We start from the raw sequence: 26,135 nt of genomic DNA on the forward strand, positions 1-26,135 counted from the left end.
TTACAAATCTCAAAAACTGATATTGTATTCACAATAGAACATAGACAACATATCAAATGTCGAAAGTGAGACATTTTGAAATTTCATGCCAAATATTGGCTCATTTGAAATTTCATGACAGCAACACATCTCAAAAAAGTTGGGACAGGGGCAATAAGAGGCTGGAAAAGTTAAAGGTGCAAAAAAGGAACAGCTGGAGGACCAAATTGCAACTCATTAGGTCAATTGGCAATAGGTCATTTACATGACTGGGTATAAAAAGAGCATCTTGGAGTGGCAGCGGCTCTCAGAAGTAAAGATGGGAAGAGGATCACCAATCCCCCTAATTCTGCGCCGACAAATAGTGGAGCAATATCAGAAAGGAGTTTGACAGTGTAAAATTGCAGAGTTTGAACATATCATCATCTACAGTGCATAATATCATCAAAAGATTCAGAGAATCTGGAAGAATCTCTGTGCGTAAGGGTCAAGGCCGGAAAACCATACTGGGTGCCCGTGATCTTCAGGCCCTTAGACGGCACTGCATCACATACAGGCATGCTTCTGTATTGGAAATCACAAAATGGGCTCAGGAATATTTCCAGAGAACATTATCTGTGAACACAATTCACCGTGCCATCCGCCGTTGCCAGCTAAAACTCTATAGTTCAAAGAAGAAGCCGTATCTAAACACGATCCAGAAGCGCAGACGTCTTCTCTGGGCCAAGGCTCATTTAAAATGGACTGTGGCAAAGTGGAAAACTGTTCTGTGGTCAGACGAATCAAAATTTGAAGTTCTTTATGGAAATCAGGGACGCCGTGTCATTCAGACTAAAGAGGAGAAGGACGACCCAAGTTGTTATCGGCGCTCAGTTCAGAAGCCTGCATCTCTGATGGTATGGGGTTGCATTAGTGTGTGTGGCATGGGCAGCTTACACATCTGGAAAGACACCATCAATGCTGAAAGGTATATCCAGGTTCTAGAGCAACATATGCTCCCATCCAGACGACGCCTCTTTCAGGGAAGACCTTGCATTTTCCAACATGACAATGCCAAACCACATACTGCATCAATTACAGCATCATGGCTGCGTAGAAGAAGGGTCCGGGTACTGAACTGGCCAGCCTGCAGTCCAGATCTTTCACCCATAGAAAACATTTGGCGCATCATAAAACGGAAGATACGACAAAAAAGACCTAAGACAGTTGAGCAACTAGAATCCTACATTAGACAAGAATGGGTTAACATTCCTATCCCTAAACTTGAGCAACTTGTCTCCTCAGTCCCCAGACGTTTACAGACTGTTGTAAAGAGAAAAGGGGATGTCTCACAGTGGTAAACATGGCCTTGTCCCAACTTTTTTGAGATGTGTTGTTGTCATTAAATTTAAAATCACCTAATTTTTCTCTTTAAATGATAGTTTCTCAGTTTAAACATTTGATATGTCATCTATGTTCTATTCTGAATAAAATATGGAATTTGGAAACTTCCACATCATTGCATTCCGTTTTTATTTACAATTTGTACTTTGTCCCAACTTTTTTGGAATCGGGGTTGTATAAGGGCGTTTTATTAGGCACACCAATATACCTGTTCGTTCATGCAGTCAGCTAATTATGTGGCAGCAGCGCAGTGCAGAGGAGTCACGAGCTTCAGGTGAGAGTCACATCAAACGCCAGAATGCAGAAGACGATTAAAGATTGGGCGCAGGACAGATGATCCATCCATCCATTATCCGTAACCGCTTATCCTGTGCAGGGTCGCGGGCAAGCTGGAGCCTATCCCAGCTGACTGTGGGTGAGAGGCGGGGTACACCCTGGACAAGTCATCATGTCATCGCAGGGCTGACACACAGAGACACACAACCGTTCACATTCACAGCCACCAATGAGCCAAACCTGCATGTCTTTGGACTGTGGGGGAAACCGGAGCACCTGGAGGAAACCCATGCAGACACGGGGAGAACATCCACACACAAAGGCCCCTGTCAGCTCCTGGGCTCAAACCCAGAACCTTCTGGCTGTGAGGCGACCGTGCCGCCAGGACAGATGATATTTTTCCAATCTTCATCTGTTGTAGCCCATTCGCCTCAAAGCGTTCCGAGATGATTTTGCTCATCAAAGTTATCAAAAAAGCGGTTCTTCGAGTCACCGCAGCCTTCCTGACCGCTTGAACCATCTCTCTCATCAATAAGACAATTTTGTTCAAAGAACTGCCACTCATCTCATCTCATTATCTGTAGCCGCTTTATCCTGTTCTACAGGGTCGCAGGCAAGCTGGAGCCTATCCCAACTGACTACGGGCGAAAGGCGGGGTACACCCTGGACAAGTCGCCAGGTCATCACAGGGCTGACACATAGACACAGACAACCATTCACACTCACATTCACACCTACGGTCAATTTAGAGTCACCAGTTAACCTAACCTGCACGTCTTTGGACTGTGGGGGAAACCGGAGCACCCGGAGGAAACCCACGCGGACACGGGGAGAACATGCAAACTCCGCACAGAAAGGCCCTCGCCGGCCACGGGGCTTGAACCCGGACCTTCTTGCTGTGAGGCGACAGCGCTAACCACTACACCACCGTGCCGCCCGAACTGCCACTCATTAAAATTTTTTTTTTTGCACTATTATGCACTCAGGAATGCCACAAAGTGTCTGACTTGTTTTGTTCTGTACATTAACTGAAGGTTATGATTGTATGCATTGCATTAAATGCTGCTACGTGATTGGCTGACTGAATAATTGCATGAACGAGCAGGCGTTCCTGATAAACTGGTCAGTGAACTTGTCACTCGTGTTGGAATTATTATGTTCGGTTTCCAAGTATAGAGTTTCTCTGTCGTGTGCAGAATGTAGTTTATCGTGTGGGTTAAAAAAAATAAAAAAGCACCTTAATATCGCATAGCCATCTTTATTTAACATCTGATCACTCTCTCTCTGTGTTATCTGCTGCCTGTTTAATTTCTCCTTTATTACCCCAACCTCTTTCTCCTTGCTCTCTTTCTGTCTGTCTTCCTGCATGGATTTTCTCTCCTCGCTTCACCTCATTCTCTTTTTTGTCTTTATTCCCCTCAATACTATCTAATATCTTTCTTTACCAACCTGCTCGTCTGCACTTTCCTCTCTCCCCCCTCAGGTGGGCGGATCTACCCGGTGTCTGTGCCCTATTCAAACAACCAGAGCACCAGTAAGACGAGCGTGACCCTCTCTTTGGTCATGCCGGCCCAGGGCACGCTCACCAACGGGACCAACACGGCTTCCACGCTGGAAGGAGGCACCCCCACGTCTGGGTATGGTTCAGTCCATTTCATTCCCTTTGTCTTTAGTCCAGTTTTGCATGAAAGTTTATGCAGACGTCCTTGTGGCATTACATGTTAGCTGTTTTTCCAGTTTTGTGCATGGATTCGTGTGAAAGGTGCAGCTGGGGCCATTCTCTCACACAGACTCTTGTATAGCAATCGACGCCGCTTAATTTAATTTCTCTTTATTTTATCGTTGTAATCAAATCCGCTCTTTTAAGGAAGTTTGCAGATGCACAGTTGTCGTTACACTGACAGAAAGATACCCCAAACATCACACAGTTCACACCCATTTAAAGGAGAACTGAAGTCATTTTTAAACGTGCTTTATTTCTTAATTAACGTGTTATTCAGTTACGTTTTCGGTTTTAGTAACCTTATGTCGTGACCCGTATTGGCAACTAATTGCAATTAAATATTATACTTATCGGCCTATTCGGTTTTTAGCCGTGTCGAATGTAGTTCGTTTGGTCCACGGCAAGCGTCGCTTATCCGCGCGATCTTCACGAGACTTCGAAACGTCAAGTGTTATCCAGGTGTCAGTGCCGCCATTTTGAAAACGGTTTTTCCAAACGAAATATTGCACAAAAACGAGTTTAAATGACTATTACTACCTGCTTTTTTCAAACTTTCCTGATTGCTCTCAAAACAAACAAAAGTTACAACTTGAGGGGTGTTCACACGGCAACTTTTACTCACCGGGGCTGCCCCGGTAGAGCGTTCACACGGTACAAAGTTATACCGGTGTAGCTCCTGAAAGCTGCTTAAACCGGTGCAAATCTAACCCTGCTCGGGAGGTGGTTTAAGAAATTTACTCCGGAGTAAATGCTAGTTTGCGGGGCAGCACCGATATAAAATGGGACGTCTGAACGCTACAGGGGTAGACTCGCTACGCGTGAGGAGAGTTGATTACATACGGGCATTGCATAATTTGCATCCTGGTATTTTGCGCTTCCAAAATGGCGAATATCAACAACAACAGAACTGCGTGTCTTCCGGTGTTGCCAGATTGGGAGGTTTTAAGTGCATTTTGGCGGATTTGAACATGTTTTGGGCTGGAAAACGTCAGCAGTATCTGGCAACACTGGTGTCTTCATCCACGTTGTTTTCCCGGCGCTTGGTGATGCGATGACAACCAAGAAAAGGAAGTACATTTTCACGCATGCGCATATTTCATTTCCGCATTATTACTATCGTATAGCACGGTCGCAAAAACTGCCGTATGAACGCAAGTGGGGCTGCACCGGTGCTAACACGCTTCTCTCTAGTAAGCAGGTTTGTGACGTATGAACGCTCCACAAAATTTACACCGGTGTAAGATATATCGCAACAAAATACATCGGTGCAGCATCGATGCAAATATGTGCCGTGTGAACACCCCTTTGATTACGAAAGAGAGCGAGCGCACGCGTCTTTTGACAACGTTGGCAGATGTCGGTTGCTTTCCGTGTCTGAAATCGCTCCCTACTCACTATATAGCGAGGACGCCATTTTGTAGTGCTGTCTGAAACCTTAGTGAGGATTATTTACACCCTATATAGCGCACTCAGAGTATCCCACAATGCATCACGAAAAGTAGTGTACAACGATGATCACGAACCAAAGCGATTAATCCCATCATGCTGAAAGAAATCAAATTAAAAGTCTCAAATTTGATTTAATAAAAGGCAGCGGCAAAGAAGAAAGTATTCAGCCTTGATTTAAAAGAACTGAAAGATGCAGGTACTTTGTATTGATTAGTGTCGGAAATACGCTCAGTATAATACGGATTTATCACAATAATACATGCATGTGTTTATTATTTTGGACAGTAATGATGTACCGGTAAATACCAGTGTGACGGACGAGTGTCCGAAAGCGCTTTTTCATTTTAACAATGAGCTCATTATATATTCCTCTCTATATAGTAATTCCATATACGGTGTATATATAGGGAGTAGTGAACAGGTGAGCGATTTCGGACACAGGGTTTGATTTGCAGGCTTTCGTCTAAACAAGGGCGCTGCGCCCTCTTACTCTCGGCGTGCGCCTCCTTACCGAAATGCCGACTGAACCCCAAGTCACACTTAGGCCATGCACTTATAGACCCCTTCGCATGTTTGTAAAGAAACCGACCGTTGCCAGGATGCACGCGCTGCCCATAGACCGGCATTATGAGCTGTCAGATTATGCCAAACAATTGTCGTTACAAGATCGAGAATGCTACATAAATAAGTTAACTCTAACAAGTGGACATCGCCTACCGGATCTGCATTTAATTAAAGAGTGGACGGACGATGTTAGTAAGTTCCCTGGTATACAATGGCCAGATATATACTCGTACCTTATTGACAAGACTTCAGTGTACACCCACGAAAAACTTCGTGCCTACAAGTCTTTAGACGCATATGATTATGTTATGTGCGGGCATGTACAACTTGATTAACAATGGGACGTTCATATTCATTTTGTTTTAATCAAATTATGCCAGTGATGTGATGGCAATGTGGCTTTAGCTACAACAGCAAATACCAACACTAAACAGCAATTTGCAGGAGGTAATGGCATGAAAGGAATGATAGTGTAAAGAGTGCAGCTAAGAGAAATCAGAGCTGTGTAAAAAGCGAGAGGCAGAGAGCAGAAATGAAACCGAACGGGGCGGGAGCTAGGTTAGAGCAGTCAACGCAAGTTGGCATTTAGAGTGAGGGCACACAATTTTACCTTTCCATCCTTGCTTTAAAATTGTGATTTTCGGCATACACAAATAATGATGGCACAAAATCTGGACTGCTTGAGTCAAGCGAGACCTCTCCTACAAACAAAACTGCATGCAAAGCTAAGTTAACATGCTAACAATATTCATTACATTGTGTAACTATGACCCAGCTAATCAGATAAACGTTACCAAAGTATTTTGCTACATCAATAAACGAAGACTAGAAAGAATAAAAAAGAAAGATTTAATAAATAGCCTGATCTTACCTGTGATGAAGTGGGCGCTGCAAACCCGCGCATTTTTGATAGTGCTTTCATCCCAGTCTACACGTTTGATGGCTTGTAGCCATAGACGTCGGTGATTTTTTTTGGAATGGGTGAGATCCTGCTGGAATTCTGAACATTTTAACCCCATCACTGCTACGATTCTGACACCCGACAACACAACAACTAGGCATTTCTGAGTCTTTTTTGGGTCCAGGCTGCGCGCGCAATTTCCGCTTACGTATGAATGACGTTTACTGCGAAGGGGTCTATATGCTACTGCACAACATGCAATCTTTCTCAAAACGATCTTTTCTCCGTCAAAACATCCCAGCAACACCACGTGACAATGTGTCTGATCATCAAATACGTTATAATTACTTCAAAAATATTCCAAATATAGTAGATACACCGCCAGACGGCGCAAAAACAATCCGAATTGGCGTTTTCCAGACCGAGGCGCGATGTTGTTTACTTGTCGCGGCTGCTCTCGCGAGATTTGACATGGGTTACATACAAGGTCAGCTGACTTGTAGAGTGAGATTTCTCGAGACTGAATGACCTTTCACCCACCGGCGTGGGAGCTGTTGACAGAAGTAGTTCGCGAGTTGTTTTTGGTGACACTTGAGCATTTAAAGATGTCATCCCGCGGCACGAAACGGAAGAAAGCCAAAGACCGTCCGGGGCAGAAGAAGATGACTTCTTTTTCAATGTTGACAATTTATTACAATTTTCCTGTCAGATAGCCTCAGAATGTCCCATTGTAGCCTCAATTTTTCAAAGGCTTCGCACAGCGGAGGGGGGGGAATGGACAACCGGCACCATCCCCCCCCCCCCCGCTTCGCTCCCTCGCCATGGTGAGCGCCCTCATACTAAATTTTCCTAGAAAAAACCCTGGATTTGCGTTGTACGTTTTACTTCCGTCCTACGATGTCTCGCACAGGTCTCACCGAATCTCATTTACGGCCGTTGCTTTGACATATGGACTGATGTATATTACAGAGCATATTTCAAAACACTCATCACTTGCTACAGCAGCAACAAAATAGCGATCAAAAATGCATTCCGGTATTTAATAAAATGAGAAATAGAATTTCGATAATAAAAAAATGTGCCTTCAGTTCTCATTTAAAGTGTAGTAGGAACACATGGCTCATATGTTCTGCGTAATAAACCCTTAAAGGTCCCATGGCATGGTGGTTTGTTGATGCTTTAAACGGGCTCGTGGAGGTTTCCGGATGTTATATCTGCAGCCTTTCTCGAAATGAACCCTCGGCACGTAGATATAGCCTCCTGGGAGAAAGCCCCATTTCAGCGCTTTTCCCAGTGCGTCGTTTTGCTAATGAGAAGCAGGAGGCGGGGAAGGGTAGAGGGTGGGGGCGGGTCTTATCATTAATATTCATGACATGTAAACGTGTTACCTCTGATTGGCTAACAGCACTGTGACGCTACCTCCAGTGGGTCAGAACAAGCGGATGTGGGTGTCTTACTATGGCGAAAGAGAAGGAACAAACCGCAAAGGGAAAAATACCGCACGCTGACGTCATTAAGGTGCGACGCGAGGAAATAAAATAAATTCAACAAATGTTTGGGGTTTTACTGAAGAAACAAACAAATAAAATGAACGAGTGACTTAAAAAAAAGAATGTGGGTGTCTTTGTAAAAACTGTTTTGATTGGCTATTATAACAGAGCATGCTGCATGCTTTTTGGTTTTGTAGCGCAGAGTACCTGGCTAACTGCAGGAAGCGGTTAGCTGCACAGCTAATGTAGCCATTGCAAGGCTAACGTGGCACCGATTTTAAAACACGGCAAAACGACTTAACAGTTATACACTTACTTGTTCGGTGTTTGTTGCTGATGCGGCAGGGATGCTTGGTACGGACCCAGGCTTCAGTGACAGTTGATGTGCAAAACCTGCCCTGTACTGTCCCAAGTTGTGGAAACATTCATCAGGAAAATGCTTCCGACAAACATACACCGTCTTAGGTAGACTCGACGGCGTATTATTGGAGTAAATAAAATTAAGCCACTGCGTCTTCAGGGGCTCTCCCGTCGGCAGTAAAAACAGACTCCTTTCTGTGTTGTACAGCGCAACTTCCATGTTTGGTGGCAACTTTTGAGCTGGGCGGGCAATCCATACAGTGGGTGGGAATCCAGAGGGGGGGCGTGGGGATCATCTCCCTTGCTGACGTAGGCAAGGGAAGAGTTTATCAACGCGCCGTTTTGACGCGCCAATCTCAAACGTTGGGCATAGTTTGTTTTACACATTATGAAATTTCTAGCCACTGGGGTGACTTAAGAAGGTCAGAGGAACTCATTTTAACGTTAGAAAACCTCAGAAAGTGAAAATTTCATGCCATGGGACCTTTAACGTGTTTCGGAGTGTACCATAATGTTAAAACGAAACCTAAACGTTTTTGGATTGTATCAGTCTGATCCGACAGCGTTGGCAGTGAGAGGGCAGAGCTTAAGTTACACTTCATCAGCAAAATTGGGCATTTGATGTCACTGTCGGACTTCTTTTCTCTCTCTTTTTTTTTTTTTCACTTAAATGCACTGCTTAATATACATTATTGCTTTGTAATCAGATTTAACAGCACCGAGGTAGAAACTAACCCAAATCATAAATCTTTGTGTTGATGAGTACAATTCAGTAACTGTTGAACATTTTCACACGCACACACAGTCTGTGACCTAATAGGTTCTCTGAGCCCCTTAATTCCTTTAGACACACATATTTTATAGCCCATCGTAAGGCCTTAATGTGTCTCTGTGCCCATGTGCGTAGGCAAAGTCCAACAGCGACGCTACAGTCCACCAACACACACACGCAGAGCTCCAGCTCCAGCTCGGGCGACGGCAGCCTCTTCAGACGCGCCAGCCAGGCAGCACAACCGGACGAGACGGGCCGCGTGCCACCCTACGTCGACTTTACCCAGTTCTATCAGATGTGGGGCACAGAGCACAGCGAGGGAACAAGAGGGCCGGGACCTCAGTGAGGGATAAATCGAGAACGAGGCAGCTTCGCAGAGTACCGACATGTACAATGGATTGTAATGGCATGCAGTTACACCGAGTGCCAATTTGCTGCCTTCTGTAAGGACTTTATTAAGGCCAAAGTGTTTAATAGCCTCATTCTCCAGGTAATAGCCCGGATTCGCAGCATTTGGTGCAGGAGCATTGTTGAATTACAGGTCAGTTTTCTTTGGGTGAAAATATTATTATTATTATTCATGATCTGACATGACTTTTTTTTTTTTTTTTAAACTTATAGCTTAACCCTGCTGATCAAAGCCAATCAGATCAAATTTCCAAAAAAAAAACCAGACCATGATGATATTGTTGAAGTTAGAGAGGATATCAAGAAATGCATCATGTGACGACCAAGGAAACAACATTTTATTATCCTTCGTTATAAACCGTAGTGCAGCATGATGGCAACAATATCGCACCACGATTCTTCGTTCTTTCTCTCAAGTTGTCAGGGAAAGCAGTCGGGCTGTATTACAGCTTTTTTAAAGTATCACAAAAGTGAACTGTCGGTGGCATCAGAAATATCCAAACGCATGGAACATAACACTCGGATATTGGAACGGAACAGCAGAATTACTCCATGTCACACTCGTGACGTACGCAACGTTCTGACAAAGCGTATCGTATTGTTACTGGAAACCTGCAGACTGATATCACACGCTGAGTTGTGTTCTTTGACAGACTCCTAATAGCTGACCATCCAAAAGAGTTTTTTTTTTCCTTTTTTGAAGATGACGTACGCGGTCAGGCCTCACCACTCAACCCTCCTCCTTCCCCCGCAGATATCAAGGGACCCATTTTCCAGCTATTACCTTTCTGAAGAGACTGCTATTATGCAAAATCAGTTTGTCATTAAGTAATTGTGATGAGTCATTTCATGGAAGGCTGAATATCAGTGAAGTACTCGAGGGTATTTCTAAATACACTTATTACAAGACTTTTTTAATAACAAGCGTTACGTCTGAAACGCCACGTTAATCCTCCCCTTTTCACTCCTTTCTTCATTAAAGTCGGGTATCTGGGTCAGAATGAACGAGTGGACGTTGGAGAGAGATTTCCTGTACACTTGTTTTTTTCTCCCCCCCCAAAGGAAGATGTTTGGTTTTGCCACCTTTGTGTTTATATATCATGTTTTGATCATACTTTATTATGGAAGCCAAGAGAGGTCCTTCATATAATCCTTTTTTTAATTCACCTTGTTATTCCGAGATAACGACATAATTAATTCAGGATGTCGAGAAAACAACACAACTAATTCGAGATCTCGAGAAAACAAAACTGTTATTCTGAGATAACGACATAATTAATTCAGGATCTCGAGAAAACATCACAACTAATTCGAGATCTCGAGAAAACAAAACCGTTATTCAGAGATAACGACATAATTAATTCGGGATCTCGAGAAAACACAACTAATTCGAGATCTCGAGAAAACAAAACCGTTATTCCGAGATAACGACATAATTAATTTGGGATCTCGAGAAAACAACACAACTAATTCGAGATCTCGAGAAAACAAAACCGTTATTCCGAGATAACGACATAATTAATTCGGGATCTCGAGAAAACAATACAACTAATTCGAGATCTCGAGAAAACAAAACCGTTATTCCGAGATAACGACATAATTAATTCGGGATCTCGAGAAAACAACACAACTAATTCGAGATCTCGAGAAAACAAAACCGTTATTCCGAGATAATGACATAATTAATTCAGGATGTCGAGAAAACAACACAACTAATGCGAGATCTCGAGAAAACAAAACCGTTATTCCGAGATAACGACATAATTAATTCGGGATCTCGAGAAAACAACACAACTAATTCGAGCTCTCGAGAAAACAAAACCGTTATTCCGAGATAACGACATAATTAATTCAGGATCTCGAGAAAACAACACAACTAATTCGAGATCTCGAGAAAACAAAACCGTTATTCCAAGATAACGACATAATTAATTCGGGATCTCGAGAAAACAACACAACTAATTCGAGATCTCGAGAAAACAAAACCGTTATTCCGAGATAACGACATAATTAATTCGGGATCTCGAGAAAACAACACAACTAATTCGAGTTCTCGAGAAAACAAAACCGTTATTCCGAGATAACGACATAATTAATTCGGGATCTCGAGAAAACAATACAACTAATTCGAGATCTCGAGAAAACAAAACCGTTATTCCGAGATAACGACATAATTAATTCAGGATGTCGAGAAAACAACACAACTAATGCGAGATCTCGAGAAAACAAAACCGTTATTCCGAGATAACGACATAATTAATTCGGGATCTCGAGAAAACAACACAACTAATTCGAGCTCTCGAGAAAACAAAACTGTTATTCCGAGATAACGACATAATTAATTCAGGATCTCGAGAAAACAACACAACTAATTCGAGATCTCGAGAAAACAAAACCGTTATTCCGAGATAACGACATAATTAATTCAGGATGTCGAGAAAACAACACAACTAATTAGAGATCTCGAGAAAACAAAACCGTTATTCCGAGATAACGACATAATTAATTCGGGATCTCGAGAAAACAACACAACTAATTAGAGATCTCGAGAAAACAAAACCGTTATTCCGAGATAACGACATAATTAATTCAGGATGTCAAGAAAACAACACAACTAATTCGAGATCTCGAGAAAACAAAACTGTTATTCCGAGATAACGACATAATTAATTCGGGATCTCGAGAAAACAACACAACTAATTCGAGATCTCGAGAAAACAAAACCGTTATTCCGAGATAACGACATAATTAATTCAGGATGTCAAGAAAACAACACAACTAATGCGAGATCTCGAGAAAACAAAACCGTTATTCCGAGATAACGACATAATTAATTCGGGATCTCGAGAAAACAACACAACTAATTCGAGCTCTCGAGAAAACAAAACTGTTATTCCGAGATAACGACATAATTAATTCAGGATCTCGAGAAAACAACACAACTAATTCGAGATCTCGAGAAAACAAAACCGTTATTCCGAGATAACGACATAATTAATTCAGGATGTCGAGAAAACAACACAACTAATTAGAGATCTCGAGAAAACAAAACCGTTATTCCGAGATAACGACATAATTAATTCGGGATCTCGAGAAAACAACACAACTAATTAGAGATCTCGAGAAAACAAAACCGTTATTCCGAGATAACGACATAATTAATTCAGGATGTCAAGAAAACAACACAACTAATTCGAGATCTCGAGAAAACAAAACTGTTATTCCGAGATAACGACATAATTAATTCGGGATCTCGAGAAAACAACACAACTAATTCGAGATCTCGAGAAAACAAAACCGTTATTCCGAGATAACGACATAATTAATTCAGGATGTCAAGAAAACAACACAACTAATTCGAGATCTCGAGAAAACAAAACCGTTATTCCGAGATAACGACATAATTAATTCAGGATGTCAAGAAAACAACACAACTAATTCGAGATCTCGAGAAAACAAAACCGTTAATCCGAGATAACGACATAATTAATTCGGGATCTCGAGAAAACAATACAACTAATTCGAGATCTCGAGAAAACAAAACCGTTATTCCGAGATAACGACATAATTAATTCAGGATGTCGAGAAAACAACACAACTAATGCGAGATCTCGAGAAAACAAAACCGTTATTCCGAGATAATGACATAATTAATTCGGGATCTCGAGAAAACAACACAACTAATTCGAGATCTCGAGAAAACAAAACAATTTCATGATCTCGAGAAAACAGCTGAGATTTCTGGCAGAGCTGAGACGAAGCCGGGCCAGTCTTCTGCGGAGGTGCCACGGACTAATTTTGAAATTATCCCTTATTAAAAGACTTAATGCAATCTCTCCCTGTGTCAACCCCTGATCAAAATATTGCCTTATTAGGTGATCGATTATTCCAGACATTCTAATGACCAAAGTTGCGTCTATACAGAATGAGAAATAGCCCCAAAGTCAGCATATCACAAGTCTCTTGGCGCACCTGAATGCACCATTTCTCAGCTGTTTACTCGAGATCATGAAATAATTGTTTTGTTTTCTCGAGATCTCGAATTAGTTGTGTTGTTTTCTCGACATCCTGAATTAATTATGTCGTTATCTCGGGATAACAAGGTGAATAAAAAAAAAAAGGATTATACGAAGGGCCTCTCTCGGCTTCCGTACTTTATTGTACAGTGTCGCAAATACTTTGTATTTAATAGGTTAGTACATGGTAATATTCAAGATTGAACTGCATACTAACTTGTATTTCAAGGGAAAAAAACCACCTGCTTGGTTTGTTCAGCATTACCTTGCGCTGTGGTGCAATAAAACAAGTATGTAAGATACGAATCGTATTTTTTCCATTCTTCAGCTGTCCAGTTTCAGTGACCGTGTGCTCATTGTAGCTCCCGGTTCCTGTTATTAACAGACAAAACGGATCCTCTGACGTTGTAGCCCATCCTCCTAAAGGTTCAATATGTTCTGAGATGCTTTTCTTCTCACTGTGGTTGTAAAGAGTGGTTATTTGAGGTTCCGTAACTTTCCTGTCAGCTCAAACCAGTCAAGCAAATTTCCGTGACCTTGGTGGGGGGTTTGTTTGTTTTTCACGCTGTTGCTTGTGAAATTACAAGACCGGTGGTTTATGAAAAATTTCCAACAGCTGGCCACCGATCACATTTTCCCACATTCTGATGTTTGATTTCAACATGAACTGAAGCTCTTGGCTTATAGTTATAAAGTCCTAATAGATATAAAATATAGACCGAGGCATCAGGTATTGCCTGGAAGTGCAACAAAATCTTCTGGACAAACATGAAAATGTATGCACTTTTAAAAATTATGCTATGTACCTGTACCAGGAATTATATTTAACGACCACGTACTCACCTATTAAATACAAGGGTTGTAGTATACTGGAAAATAAACTGCTTCTGTACTGATAGTTTTATGTATTTTGTGTGTGATGTCTGTTTAACTGAGTTTCTAGTGCCTTGCTGAAATAAATCTTAAAAAAAAAACTCTGATGCATGAACTTTCTTTTAACTTCGAGATGAAGAAACGTCACCACCGAATACTTTTGTAATTACACTTGTGCGTTTTTGGTGTGAAGTAAAGCTCAACCTTTACTGAGCTGTAGCTTGTTACATTTACTGCGACTGGTCGAGTTTTACTTCTCTATGCGTCTGGATAGATTTAGGTTCTTCCCTGTGAATTCTGAAAGTGAAAGTATCCTCGGTACATGGGGAATAACCCAAGGCAGCTTTTTTTTTTTTTTTGAAATGAATTCTGGAGTGAGCATTCCTCACACATTAGTCACTCACTGAGTTTGTCCCAGTTCACTGGACATCAGTTTGCTTGTTAAAAAAAAAAGTGCTTTTGATTTTGTGAAATCAATCGCTTGACTCGTTCAAGTTCTCTTTTTAAGGCTTGAGTTCTAAACACGCAGTTAAGACTTGACACATGAAGCAAGGGAGCAGATTGCCTTAAAGTTATTTTACTGAAGTCAGAGTACAGATCCCACTGGTTAAATGTTACTCCGATACAAGTGAAAGTTGTCCAGTCAAATTTTTGCTTCAGTTAAAGTACTTGCTTTTCAAAATACTTAAGTATTAAAAGTACATTTTCTCTCAACGCATCATTGCGTTGTTGCGACAAAGCTTACAGAACCTAACGCCGTTACTAAAGACAGAAATGTGAATTCACAAAATGAACGCATGCTGTGCCATCATGGTGGCTAAATAACGTTAAGCTAGCTAGTCAGTGAAACTCCGCCTGACATGCTAGCAAACTCTTTTCAAACTCAAAATCATACTGGGTAGCTAACGCTACTAGAAAAGAAAGATTTCTACATTGTTTATTTGGCAAGCTTATGCTAAAACATACAGTATTTCTGAAAGGACATTCATGTTAGCGTAATTCCGTTTTTACATGCTAACTAACAGTGTCCAAGTTAACTAGCTATGTGTTAACGTTAGCCGTGGACAAGGCTACGGCAACTTGGCGGGCAAATCCATAGAAAGTCATTTGACTAACCAGACTGCATAGCTACGTTTACAACGTTATCGCTAGCTCTAAAAGCACAGACAACTTCGTTGCAAGCTTTCTCTTGGAATAAAATGTTTACATCCCTCAAGATGCTCCCGCAGGTTGGACGGTGAGTTTTTGTAGGCTTTGATGTGGTTCATTTTAGGCAAACAAAGCAAACAATTAAAACGAAATGAATCTTTCATCTCATCTCATTATCTCTAGCCGCTTTATCCTGTTCTACAGGGTCGCAGGCAAGCTGGAGCCTATCCCAGCTGACTACGGGCGAAAGGCAGGCAGGGTACACCCTGGACAAGTCGCCAGGTCATCACAGCGCTGAATCACTAATTCCAAATTAAATGTTATTTGATCATCATTGCAATATAGCTTTGGTTTCAAACCAGGGTGTGCTAGCATCGATAATTTTTTTTAAAAGCTTGCTCCAGTGATGAAATCACAACCCACTACCATCCCACCCAAGTTATGAAGGATATTAAGTTGTTGAGTTGTTGAGCCTTTTGACTGGTAACTCGATGTACTCCAAATCTCTATGTTGGTTGAGAAACAGTTTTTGACGACTAAGTGGCCCCTGGTTGCAAAACGTTTGAGAAACTTGAATCTGATAGGACGGGAATATCGAGTTTTAACTTCAGATCAAATCAACAAAAATATCTATCGATACAGCCTCCGTCAAATTATTATAGATATGATTCAAGTGTAACACAGTTTGTGTAGTTGTGTTGTAGCTACGTGTTATTTTTAAGGGGAAAGAGCAACAGACTGTCAGGACTTTCCAAGCATCAGATACGATGTCGGGGGGGGAAAAAAGTACCCAGTTTAATCATGATTCCCATTTGCAAATACAATGATTTTGTAAATGTAAAGACTGTAGAAGGGATTTACAGTGGGGCAAAAAAGTATTTAGTCAGCCACCAATTGTGCAAGTTCTCCCACTTAAAAAGATGAGAGAGGCCTGTAATTTTCATCATAGGTACACTTCAACTATGAGAGACAGAATGGGGGGAAAGAATCCAGGAAATCACATTGTAGGATTTTTAATGAATTAATTGGTAAATTCCTCGGTAAAATAAGTATTTGGTCACCTACAAACAAGCAAGATTTCTGGCTCTCACAGACCTGTAACAACTTCTTTAAGAGGCTCCTCTGTCCTCCACTCGTTACCTGTATTAATGGCACCTGTTTGAACTCGTTATCAGTATAAAAGACACCTGTCCACAACCTCAAACAGTCCCACTCCAAACTCCACTATGGCCAAGACCAAAGAGCTGTCAAAGGACACCAGAAACAAAATTGTAGACCTGCACCAGGCTGGGAAGACTGAATCTGCAATAGGTAAGCAGCTTGGTGTGAAGAAATCAACCGTGGGAGCAATTATTAGAAAATGGAAGACATACAAGACCACTGATAATCTCCCTCGATCTGGGGCTCCACGCAAGATCTCACCCCGTGGGGTCAAAATGATCACAAGAACGGTGAGCAAAAATCCCAGAACCACACGGGGGGACCTAGTGAATGACCTGCAGAGAGCTGGGACCAAAGTAACAAAGGCTACCATCAGTAACACACTACGCCGCCAGGGACTCAAATCCTGCAGTGCCAGGCATGTCCAGGCCCGTGTGAAGTTTGCTAGAGAGCATTTGGATGATCCAGAAGAGGACTGGGAGAATGTTAGCCTGGGAAATCCCATGCTGCTTTGCACAATCGTTCCGATCTGAAAAGACAGCATGGAAACTATGGTCTAAAGGCTCGCCTGAGTTAGGGAGCCAATCAGAGAGTGGGGAGGGGTGGAAAGACGGTGACGCGTACTACTCGACAAACGGAAGCTTGTAGTTTATTTGGGACTGTTTACGGATCACATTTAACATGGCGGCAAGCGATACGAACCAAACTTTCGATCAAGCTTTGTCTTGCACAAATGGCAGTAATCATTCGGTGCCATTGTTTTCCTATTTTTGTTTTGCCTTCTCTTCTTCGCCTCTTCGTCTTCTTCGTCGCTCTAACTACGTCACTGGGTACAACTGCCATGATTGGCCATGGGCTACGTATACGCCAAATGATAGACATTCGCAACGTCCAATAAACGGCCGTTGACAATCGTAAACCACACCTCCCCTACGAGAAATTCAATAGGCGGATTCCAGACCATATTTCACTTGTGATATGGTCTGGTGTTAACCAGACTAGGAGAATGTCATATGGTCAGATGAAACCAAAATAGAACTTTTTGGTAAAAACTCAACTTGTCGTGTTTGGGGGAGAAAGAATGCTGAGTTGCATCCAAAGAACACCATACCTACTGTGAAGCATGGGGGTGGAAATATCATACTTTAGGGCTGTTTTTCTGCAAAGGGACCAGGTCGACTGATCCGTGTAAAGGAAAGAATGAATGGGGCCATGTATCGTGAGATTTTGAGTGAAAACCTCCTTCCATCAGCAAGGGCATTGAAGATGAAACGTGGCTGGGTCTTTCAGCATGACAATGATCCCAAACACACCGCCCAGGCAATGAAGGAGTGGCTTCGTAAGAAGCATTTCAAGGTCCTGGAGTGGCCTAGCCAGTCTCCAGATCTCAACCCCATAGAAAATCTTTGGAGGGAGTTGAAAGTCCGTGTTGCCCAGCGACAGCCCCAAAACATCACTGCTCTAGAGGAGATCTGCATGGAGGAATGGGCCAAAATACCAGCAACAGTGTGTGAAAACCTTGTGAAGACTTAGAGAAAACGTTTGACCTCTGTCATTGCCAACAAAGGGTATATAACAAAGTATTGAGATGAACTTTTGTTATTGACCAAATACTTATTTTCCACCATAATTTGCAAATAAATTCTTTAAAAATCAGACAATGTGATTTTCTGGATTTTTTTTTCTCATTTTGTCTCTCATAGTTGAGGTATACCTATGATGAAAATTACAGGCCTCTCTCATCTTTTTAAGTGGGAGAACTTGCACAATTGGTGACTGACTAAATACTTTTTTGCCCCACTGGAAATGTTTCCTATAACTCGAGGTAGTGAGGTATATCATCACTCACAATATTAGAGTGTAACTCATTCACACGGTGTTACACACCAAGAACGTGTTAGATACAAATACCTCCCATCACAGTTTCATTTGAGCACACACACGCTCGCTCTTAGTACCTTTCCTGGAAGTTCCAGAGAAACAGCTGATAAACTACACTAATGGCTTTACAAGAACACTTAATGGTAGATAGCCACATGAGAATTCATGAACTGACAGACCGAACCTGCAGGCTACAACACTAATAATCTTAGAGGCTGGAAAACATCTGGTGTTCACTACGGTTGATTAGAAACAGGACGTTTCGTGCAGAAGTCCATCAGCTTCACATTGACGTGATACACTTCAGTTGATGGAGCACAGAAATGCCCTGTTTCCCAGCTCTTTTTTACTCAAGTGTGTGCGTGTACAGGGTGAAGTGGGGAAGACGGGATAAAGAAGAGTTCATGTTTACAAATCGACACAATAAATCTGTATATTCATAAAACACCAATGCAATGTCCACTCTGTACACCAATAAACACCTACAGAGTGTCTGCCCTGTATACCAATAAACACCTATGGAGTGTCCGCTCTATACACCGATACAATGTCAACTTTGTACACCAATAAACACTTACAAAATGTCCACTCTGTATACCAATAAACACAGACGCAATGTCCGCTCTGTACACCAATAAACACCTATGGAGTGTCCGCTCTATACACCAAAAACACCAATGCAATGTCCACTTTGTACACCAATAAACATCTACAGTGACCACTCTGTACACCAATAAACACCTACACAATGTCCACTCTGTACACCAATAAACATCACAGTGTCCACTCTGTACACCAATAAACACCTACACAATGTTCACTCTGTACACCAATAAACACCTACACAATGTCCACTCTGTACGCCAATAAACACCAATGCGATGTCTGCTCTGTACACCAATAAACACAGATGCAATGTCCGCTCTGTACACCAATAAACACACAACGTCCGCTCTGTATACCAATAAACACCAATGCAATGTCTGCTCTGTACACCAATAAACGCCTACACAATGTCCACTCTGTACACCAATAAACACCTACAGTGTTCACTCTGTACACCAATAAACACAGAAGCAATGTCCACTCTGTAGACCAAAAAAACACCTACACAGTGTCCACTCTGTACACCAATAAACACCGACACAATGTCCACGCTGTACACCAATAAACATCTACACAATGTCCGCTCTGTACACCAATAAACACCTAAACAATGTCCACTCTGTACACCAATAAACACCGACACAATGTCCGCTCTATACACCAATAAACACCTACAGAATGTCCGCTCTGTACACCAATAAACACAGACGCAATGTCCGTTCTGTACACCAGTAAACACCTACACAATGTCCGCTCTGTACACCAATAAACACAGACGCAATGTCCGCTCTGTACACCAATAAACACCTGCACAATGTCCCCTCTGTACACCAATAAACACCTACAGTGTTCACTCTGTACAACAATAAACACCTACGCAATGTCTGCTCTGTACACCAATAAACACCAATGCAATGTTTGCTCTGTACACCAATAAACGCCTACACAATGTCCGCTCTGTACACCAATAAACACCTACAATGTCCACTCTGTACACCAATAAACACAAATGCAATGTCCACTCTGTACACCAATAAACACCTACACAATGTCTGCTCTGTACACCAATAAACACCTACACAATGTCCACTCTGTACACCAATAAACACCTAGTGTTCACTCTGTACACCAATAAACACCTACACAATGTCCACTCTGTACATCAATAAACACCTACACAATGTCCACACTGTACACCAATAAACACCTACAGTGTTCACTCTGTACACAAATAAACACCTACACAATGTCCACTCTGTGCACCAATAAACACCTACAGTGTCCACTCTGTACACCAGTAAACACCTACACAATGTCCACTCTGTACACCAATAAACACCTACAGTGTTCACTCTGTACAACAATAAACACAGACGCAATGTCCGCTCTGTACACCAATAAACACCTGCACGATGTCCGCTCTGTACACCAATAAACACCTACGCAATATCTGCTCTGTACACCAATAAACACCAATGCATTGTCTGCTCTGTACACCAATAAACACCTACACAATGTCCGCTCTGTACACCAGTAAACAACTACACAATGTCCGCTCTGTACACCAATAAACACCTACACAATGTCCGCTCTGTACACCAGTAAACACCAATGCAATTTCCACTTTGTACACCAATAAACACCTACACAATGCCCACTCTGTACACCAATAAACACCTACACAATGTCCACGCTGTACACCAATAAACACCTACAGTGTTCACTCTGTACACAAACACCTACACAATGTCCACTCTGTACACCAATAAACACCTACAGTGTTCACTTTGTACACCAATAAACACCTACACAATGTCCACGCTGTACACCAATAAACACCTACAGTGTTCACTCTGTACACAAAAACACCTACACAATGTCCACTCTGTACACCAATAAACACCTACACAATGTCCACTCTGTACACCAATAAACACCTACACAATGTCCACTCTGTACACCAGTAAACACCTACAGTGTTCACTCTGTACACCAATAAACACCTACGCAATGTCTGCTCTGTACACCAATAAACACTAATGCATTGTCTGCTCTGTACACCAATAAACACCTACACAATGTCCGCTCTGTACACCAATAAACACCTACACAATGTTCGCTCTGTACACCAATAAACACAGACGCAATGTCCGCTCTGTACACCAATAAACACCTACACAATGTCCGCTCTGTACACCAATAAACACCAATGCAATGTCCACTCTGTACACCAATAAACACCTACACAATGTCCACTTTATACACCAATAAACACCTACACAATGTCCGCTCTGTACACCAATAAACACCAATGCAATGTCCACTTTGTACACCACTAAACACCTACGGAGTGTCCACTCTGTACACCAGTAAACACCTACAGTGTTCACTCTGTACACCAATAAACACCTACGCAATGTCTGCTCTGTACACCAATAAACACTAATGCATTGTCTGCTCTGTACACCAATAAACACCTACACAATGTCCGCTCTGTACACCAATAAACACCTACACAATGTTCGCTCTGTACACCAATAAACACAGACGCAATGTCCGCTCTGTACACCAATAAACACCTACACAATGTCCGCTCTGTACACCAATAAACACCAATGCAATGTCCACTCTGTACACCAATAAACACCTACACAATGTCCACTTTATACACCAATAAACACCTACACAATGTCCGCTCTGTACACCAATAAACACCAATGCAATGTCCACTTTGTACACCACTAAACACCTACGGAGTGTCCACTCTGTACACCAGTAAACAGCTTCACAATGTCCACTCTGTACACCAATAAACACCTACACAATGTCCGTTCTGTACACCAGTAAACACCTACACAGTGTCCACTCCGTACACCAATCAACATTGACGCAATGTCCACTTTGTACACCAGTAAACACCTCCACAGTGTCCACTCTGTACTCCAATAAACACCGATGCAATGTCCACTCTGTACACCAATAAACACCTTCACAGTGTCCACTCTGTACTTTATTATGCATCTACACAATATTCACTTTCTGTCCCCATCTACACCTAGTTGTTTCACAGAAAGAGCATGAAACCAATTTCCTTCTGACCACCTTTCCTTCAGCGATCAAAAACTATTTCAGATTTTGAAACCACCAACAGTCGTGCATATTCATAACAATAACAGTCAGTAACATTGACATTAACAGTGTCGACATCTGGTGCGAGCAGTAGAGTTAGGAGCTCTACTCTCTCTCAGACTTTCAACTCCTCCACACTTCAGGCTCAATATTTCCAAACATTGAAACTGAAATATATAGACCCACCCACAATAATCACAAAAAGATGAAGGATTTTGGTGCTTAAAAATATCCAGTATTTCCAAAAACAAAAGCGGTAAAGAGGGGGAAAAAAAGAAAGAAAGAAATGTGCTGTGTAATTGCAGTGGATTTGTAATGACCCTAAATTATTGTGGATACTGGTTGTTTATTCAGACCTGATTATTATAAACACAACTTTTTTGACACCTTCTGCTTAAAACCCAAAAAGCCAGAAGGATCATGAGGCCCCGCTTTCACGGTCTGGACCTACAGTAAGGCGAAGCCATGGCCTAATGGTTAGAGAAACAGCTTTGGGACTAAAAGGTTGCTGGTTTGATTCCCTAGACTAGCAGGATTGGCTTAAGTGCTCTTAAGCAAGGCACCAAACTATTCTGGCAAGAGTGGTGGTATACCTTGTGTCTGATTAGCCCAAAGAAAAACTGATGATGTGATTATCAGTTTGGGCATTGAACCCGACAAACTGAAATTATAAACAATTTAGTTGAGAGTTTTAAAGCAACACATTAACTTGTTACTCCAAGTTGATATCACGAGTGCGATGAGGTTGTGTATTAAATGATAATGATCATGTCATGTATACAGAGGTGGACAGTAACGAAGTACATTTACTTGAGTACTGTACTTTACTTGAGTATTATTTTCTTTGGAAACTTATGACTTTAACTTCACTACATTTCAAAGACAAATATCGTACTTTTCACTCCACTACATTTCTATCAAGGTCCTCGTTACTATGAAGCAGCTTTGAAAGTGGATGCTTTTTTTCTTTTCTTTTCTCAAGCTTGATTGTTTTTTTCGCAGTAACACTAGGGTCATTTCACATCCATAGACTGTGTAAAATCAAGTTCAATTATTCCTCAACAGCGTTATTTGAACACGATCAGTTGATGGCAGAATGGAAGGAGGCGGTTCTTCTGGGGAATGAACGCACCCATGGCCATACCTAGAACCCAGGTTTCAGTTTTCTGAAAGGATTGAAGATTTGTTTCATTTTAAATGTTTGCTTTGTTTGCCGAAAACGAACCACATCACGGCTTTCAAAAACTCGCCGTCCAACCTGCGGAAGCATATTGAGGTATGTAAACGTTTTATTCCAAGAGAAAGCTTGCAACGAAGTTGTCTGTGCTTTTAGAGTTAGCGATAATGTTGCAATAGCTGTGCAGTCTGGTTAGCCAAATGACTTTCTATGGATTTGCCCGCCAAGCTGCCATAGCCTTGTCCATGGCTAATGTTAACACTTAGCTAGATAACTTGGACACTGTTAGTCAGCATGTAAAAACGGAGTTACGCTAACATGAATCACGTTAACTTATCGGAAGTGCTTTCAGAAATATGTTTTAGCATAATCTTGCCAAATCAACAGAATGTAGAAATCTTTCTTTTCTATTAGCATTAGCTACCCAGTATGAGTTTGAAAAGAGTTTGCTAACATGTCAGGTGGAGTTTCACTGACTAGCTAGCTTAACATTAAACCACCATGATGGCACAGCATGCGTTCATTTTGTGAATTCACATTTCAGTCTTTGGTAATGGCGTTAGGTTTGTAAGCGTTGTGGCAATAATACAACGATGTGTTGACAGAAAATGTACTTTTAATACTTAAGTATTTTTAAAAGCAAGTACTTTAACTTAAGTACTTATATACTTAACAAATGTTTCATCTTTTCAGTTTTCTGAAAGGATGAAAGATTTGTTTCGTTTTAAACGTTTGCTTTGTTTGCCGAAAACAAACCGCATCACGGCCTACAAAAACTCGCCATCCAACCTGTGGAAGCATATTAAGGTATATAAACGTTTTGTTCCAAGAGAAAGCTTGCAACAAAATTGTCTGTGCTTTTAGAGCTAGCAATAACATTCCAAACGTAGCTATGCAGTCTGGTTAGTCAAATGACTTTCTATGGATTTGCCTGCCAAGTTGTCCACAGCTAATGTTAACTTGGACACTCTTAGTTAGCATGTAAAAACAGAGTTACATGAATAACATTAACTTATCTGAAGTGCTTTCAGAAATATGTTTTAGCATAATCTGGCCAAATAAACAATGTAGAAATGCTTCTTTTCGAGTAGCGTTAGCTACCCAGTATGAGTTTGAAAAGAGTTTGCTAGCATGTCAGGTGGAGTGTCACTGACTAGCTAGCTTAACGTTAAAGTGCATATCCTGGACCAATTTCGTTTGGGTTTTTTTATATGAAAGTATGTCCCTTTACACACTCATCCAGAAGGGTAATTTTGCACAAGGCCATCTGTCTACAGCAGAAAAAAATAAAATAAAACGCATCTGGAAAAATCCCAAAGGAGTCTGGAGCCAGATTCGTGACATCATCTGGGGAACCGCCAGCAGGCTGCGAGAGCTTGCATGGTTTCAGTGCACAGCCTGTGTAGAGCAAGTTTAGCAGCTAGCGATTTTGCACTGAAATATGGTGTGGCAGCAGGGGCGTGGTCAAGCGTCAGTCTGTGAATGGAGGGCGGAGTTAGGGAAGGTAAGTGGCAGAATCACTTTACCTGATGGGAATTAACCTGTGAATTAACCACAAGGATGTCGACTATGAGGTGAGGCGAACGGATAGGGGCGGGGTGTTACAGATTTACCACCTCAATCTGTTAAAACTTTGGAGCGAGGTGGTTCCAGAGAAGGCGGAGCTGGGGCTGGAGGTTCAAAAAAAAAATCGCCCACCGCTCCGGTCCCCTGTGGAGCCCACCTCTCCCCGACCCAACTCGCGGAGGTTGCCTAGTTGCAAGCAGAATTTTCTGACGTGTTCTCGCCCCTGCCCGGCCGCACCCACCTCATAGAACACCACATTGAGACGCCCCCGGGGGTGGTAGTGCGCAGCCACCCTTACAGACTGCCCGAACACAAAAATAAGGTAGTTCAGGAAGAACTCGAGGCCATGCTCGAAATGGGCATTGTCGAGGAGTCCCACAGTGACTGGAGCAGCCCGGTGGTCTTGGTGCCCAAGGCCGACGGGTCGGTCCGGTTCTGTGTGGACTATAGAAAAGTCAATGCGGTATTTAATTTGATGCATACCTAATGTCTCGTATTGACGAGTTGCTCGATTGACTAGGCACGGCTCGTTCTTATTCGACACTGTATTTGACAAAGGGATATTGGCAGATCCCCTTGACTCCACTATCCCGAGAGAAAACGGCCTTTTCCACACCGTTTGGCTTACACCAGTTCATCACACTTCCTTTTGGGCCGTTTGGGGCACCTGCTACGTTCCAGCAGCTTATGGATAGGGTCCTCCGCCCCCACGCCACCTACGCGGCTGCAAACCTATATGACATCATTATTTACAGTAATGACTGGCCGCGGCACCTAAAACACCTGAGGGCCGTCCTTGGGTCGCTGAGGCGAGCGGGTCTCACAGCCAACCCGAAGAAGTGTGCAATTGGGCAGGTGGAAGTACGGTATCTGGGCTTCCACTTGGGCAATGGGCAGGTGCGTCCCCAAATCAACAAGACAGCAGCAATTGTGGCCTGCCCGAGGCCCAAGACCAAAAAGGGGGTGAGACAGTTCCTGGGGCTGGCTGGCTACTATCGTAGGTTTATACCTAATTATTCAGACGTCACCAGCCCGCTGACTGATCTCACTAAAAAGGGGGCACCAGATCCGGTCCAGTGGACGGAGCAATGCCAGCGGGCTTTCTCTGAGGTAAAGGCTGCACTGTGTGGGGGGCCATTATTACACTCCCCTGACTTTGCTCTCCCCTTTGTTTTGCAGACGGATGCGTTGGACAGGGGGCTGGGGGCTGTTCTGTCCCAGGAGGTGGAGGGGGAGGACCGTCCAGTGCTGTACATCAGCCGGAAGCTGTCG

At 42.4% G+C, this 26,135-nt stretch overlaps 1 protein-coding gene across 2 annotated transcripts in view; it reads left to right on the top strand.

The window, feature by feature from the left end:
- Nucleotides 1-14,288, top strand: part of tab1 (TGF-beta activated kinase 1/MAP3K7 binding protein 1) — an 82,606-nt gene extending 68,318 nt beyond the window's left edge. For both annotated transcript variants that reach the window (XM_060918830.1, XM_060918831.1), the window contains exons 10-11: nucleotides 3,122-3,275; nucleotides 9,033-14,288. In XM_060918830.1, coding sequence (XP_060774813.1) covers nucleotides 3,122-3,275; nucleotides 9,033-9,243 — 365 coding nt within the window. In that variant the 3' untranslated portion in view covers nucleotides 9,244-14,288. The remainder of the gene's footprint in view (nucleotides 1-3,121; nucleotides 3,276-9,032) is intronic.
- The last annotated feature ends 11,847 nt before the right edge of the window (nucleotides 14,289-26,135 follow it).

The sequence above is a fragment of the Neoarius graeffei genome, chromosome 4 (assembly GCF_027579695.1).
Source record: "Neoarius graeffei isolate fNeoGra1 chromosome 4, fNeoGra1.pri, whole genome shotgun sequence".
Taxonomy (NCBI): Eukaryota; Metazoa; Chordata; class Actinopteri; order Siluriformes; family Ariidae; genus Neoarius; species Neoarius graeffei.